Consider the following 3,633-nt stretch of genomic DNA (forward strand, 5'->3'; position numbering starts at 1 on the left):
GATTGCAGCTTATTGCTTGAGCTCGAAAGTTCTAGTTTTTGGGACTTTTGTTTCATCTCTTGAATTGGGTTTTTTTCCTCTCTTGGATTAGTATGCATAAGATGTGTGGCTTGACATAACACCTTTTTGAAAGAACAACTTATACTATTCCTATTTGGGCCACATACGCCCCTACTCGCTCTATTCCATATCTTCATTATGGAGACTCTTGCGAGATCCCATTATTTGGATGGTTTGTTTAGGACATACTGTGTTCGAGCCTAGAAGAGCTAGGCTAAACCACTTGGGCGAATGCCCATTGTGCTCATCAATGTACACAATACGATAAAAAGAGGACTAGATGCCCTCCTCATGTCCGCGTGTAGCTGTGTGCTTGCCCGCTGTCATCACTCCTTCTAGCTCCCATCTGGCACCACTTGGGGTGTGCGTTCTCCTACCATTTCACCTGTCACGTGCTTGCTCCTCTTCTCCCTCCTCGTCACACTCGCCATTTGGCAATCCCTCCCTTTTCTCTTTGATCCTCATGGCAACATATCGCAAGATGCGATCTGATAAAACACCCATCTACACTTGCCCCTTAGGTAAGCATTATGTCATGGTTTGAGAGAAGATTGTTTCTAGAGAACACCGTCTAGTAATTGTGTCTCCAAGGTGTTAATTTAATCCTGAAGACAGAACGTTCTACTTGTTGGGTTTGACAGAGAGAGTGCCAAGATGGCGGGAGCAGCAGGTGCCCTAGCAAAGGCAGTGGCAATGGTGGCTTCACCGTCTGCGCGGATCAGAGAGATGCGCCTATCGGGTCCACAGATCTTCACACAGGGCGCTCAATTCTGTTGCATTTCGCTAGGGTCGCAAGCCTTTACGTCTTCACCACATCGCAACAGCAAGGATCCATTCTCTTCGTCCCCGTTTGCCTGCTGCAGTGGTGCGGCCCGAAGCATGGCTCAATCTGTGTGTAAGCCCATCGCTGAAAACCCTTTCTGGTTTATCTGATATCAAGCACCTCTGGATTTTGATGAGGGTTCAACCAGAAAGAGAATATTTTGTTGTGATCCCTCTACTGCTTTGTATAGTGAGGAATGGCTAAGCATGGCTCTTTGCCGGGAGCTATATGTTGTGGGAAATGCCCATGCGTGTCTTTCGTAGGATGTTCAATGGCTCTCACGGGACCATGATACATCCCATAATGTGGAAGGGGAATTCAGCCAACCCACTTGTTTGTGCTCCTTTGCGTTTCACAAACCTTTGGACATGCCCCTTCATGTGTGAATTGTTGCACTTTGTATAGCAGCTAGCTGCATCACATTGCTCTTTGTGCTCCTTTGCGTTTCACAAATCTTTTGGACGTGCAGGCTCCCTTCATGTGTGAAGTGTTGCTCTTTGTATAGCTGCATGACATTGGCGGGTGTACAATGGCATGGGGTGTTGATATTTCTGACTTGCATGCAAGCTTGCAAAAAAATTGAAGGTGAGGCCAGACTGTGATTGGTAATTGAGGAAATGATAAAGGGCAAAAAGCAAACAGAATTTGCAATTCCTCTTGAAGGCCTTCTTGAAAGTTGTAGCTTGTACTCGTTGGGAGTCACACATAACAGAAGTACACATGCATGACATGCAAGAAGCTTATGTGAAGCACCTCATATTCTTGCCAGTCGGATTGTGAAAGCTAGCTTCAGATGTTTCACGCAACGTAAATGACCTTTTTTGAGCAATAATGTTTTCTCTGCGAATCAAGGAGGAAATGGAAGAAATATGTAGGTTCTATCCATTGCTTATGAGAGCCACTGATTGTATGTTTGCGTTATTGGTTAAACTTAATTTGTCACTAGCATGCGGACAAGAATGTGACTTTACCTACTGTTTAGCAGTGCAGAAGGAAGCTGTGGTAGCAGCAGATGCACCGGCAGCTTTGGGACCGTACTCTCAAGCAATAAAGGCAGGGAACCTTGTATTTGTATCGGGTGTCTTGGGTCTTGTTCCTGAGGTATTGTTGTCTTTATCAAGAGAATCAGGTCGCCATGCCCGGTAAATGTGTAGATAGCTCACAGTTTTCTTTTGGGCTTGCAGACAGGAAGTTTTATTTCAGAATCAGTAGAAGGACAGACAGAACAGGTGAGGCTTGCTTGAATTGAAGGTCACACCTGGTGTTTTCTTGTCTGGCGAGTATTATTGAGCTTGATTGCTATTTTTGCATGAAGGTTCTCAAGAACATGGGTGCTATCTTGAAAGCAGCAGGTTCCAGCTATGGATCTGTTGTTAAAACTACTATCATGTAGGTTTTTCCAATGCTTCGTGTCATCGACAGTTTTTTTTCTCATGCCCATTTGAACCTGCGTATTATTGATCCACTGGTTGCTCAAACCAGGCAACTTCCTTCAAATTTTTAACTGCATTCTTTCAGGCAAAGCTAATAGACATGTCAATTTTTGTATTGCAGGTTGGCTGATTTGAGCGATTTCAAAATGGTCAATGAAATTTATGCAAAGTGTAAGTTTTTATCTGATTTGCCAATAAGGAATTGTTACTTTTTTGTATTGCGAGTGACAATTTTCTTTTAATATTGTGGTCAGATTTTCCTGCACCTTTTCCAGCACGATCCACTTATCAAGTTGCTGCTCTTCCTTTGAATGCCCGTATAGAAATTGAGTGCATTGCACTTCTTTGATGAATTTTGCTTTTGCAAGTTTTCCTTGCATAGAGGGGTCTACAGAAAGAAAGGGCCATGAATAGAGCCGGTAGGAGTTAAGAGTGGGCCATCGAATAAAGTTGCAGCTGGCCGATGGGTAAAAAACTGGCTGCTTTTGCAATTCTCGAAGAATAAAACACCGTTTTTGATAGCGGCAACACCACAAATATTTGGGATAGAATCAAGATGGGCAAGTTCCAAGTTCCACCTGTTCAAGATACTATGGACAGGGTTTAACTTGTTGCTAGTTGTAGACTAGCTGTTTATCAAGACGTTACTTTGGATGTTCAGCAACCTCTTTTATGGATCTTAGAAAAGAGATACCTGCTTGCAGTGAGGTGATAGGGATACAAGTTTTCGAGCCCTAGTGAGGGCATGCGATGTGTTATGCTGTTGGCATCCATGGTCAAAAGTTATTCCAAGTATATGGTTTATGACAGTTGCTTGCTGAAAATTTTGTCATGCAAGATGTGTGAACATGTTGAAATCTTTGATCTTTTATCTGAACTTGCAGTTCACGATGTTTTTTTGTTTGTGCTTGTGCTATCTTTCTTTTCCTCTGAAAACATTATATGAGAAAGCAAGTTCTCTAAATTAGATTAGTTCTACTAAAAACTTTCAAGGTTTTTCTGGTGAGATTTTGATTCAATCTGTTTATCTAGGAGCGCTCTTTGTTTGGGATGGTCTGCTGACTTTGTATCAGTTAATCAGAAAGTAATCGGAAGTGATTTCCCTCGAGATTGTGGTGGTACACATTGTTGAAAATCATGTTCTGCATATGAAGCGCAGAATCCTGTTGAATTATTGTCTGGTTTATGTCAATCCTCCATGCTTGTAATAGTTTTTGGCATTTCAAAACATTTGTTTTTGGCATGTTAAAACATGCCTTAGACAACAAGGAGAAAGACTCCAAATTTTTGGACCTGATTTTATGTTTGTAAATGGGT

The 3,633-nt window shown here is 42.3% G+C and overlaps 1 protein-coding gene across 1 annotated transcript; it reads left to right on the forward strand.

Moving 5' to 3' along the window:
* Positions 1 to 649: 649 nt before the first annotated feature.
* LOC147433194 (reactive Intermediate Deaminase A, chloroplastic-like) lies at positions 650 to 3,207 on the forward strand. Its single transcript, XM_086492844.1, has 6 exons — positions 650 to 955; positions 1,869 to 1,984; positions 2,068 to 2,112; positions 2,199 to 2,272; positions 2,438 to 2,487; positions 2,571 to 3,207. Exons 1-6 carry the CDS (start codon positions 715 to 717, stop codon positions 2,663 to 2,665), a joined length of 621 nt encoding a protein of 206 aa, XP_086348970.1. The 5' UTR covers positions 650 to 714; the 3' UTR covers positions 2,666 to 3,207.
* Positions 3,208 to 3,633: the final 426 nt, after the last annotated feature.

This window comes from Adiantum capillus-veneris, chromosome 20 (genome assembly GCF_014529385.1).
Source record: "Adiantum capillus-veneris isolate H3 chromosome 20, ASM1452938v2, whole genome shotgun sequence".
Taxonomy (NCBI): Eukaryota; Viridiplantae; Streptophyta; class Polypodiopsida; order Polypodiales; family Pteridaceae; genus Adiantum; species Adiantum capillus-veneris.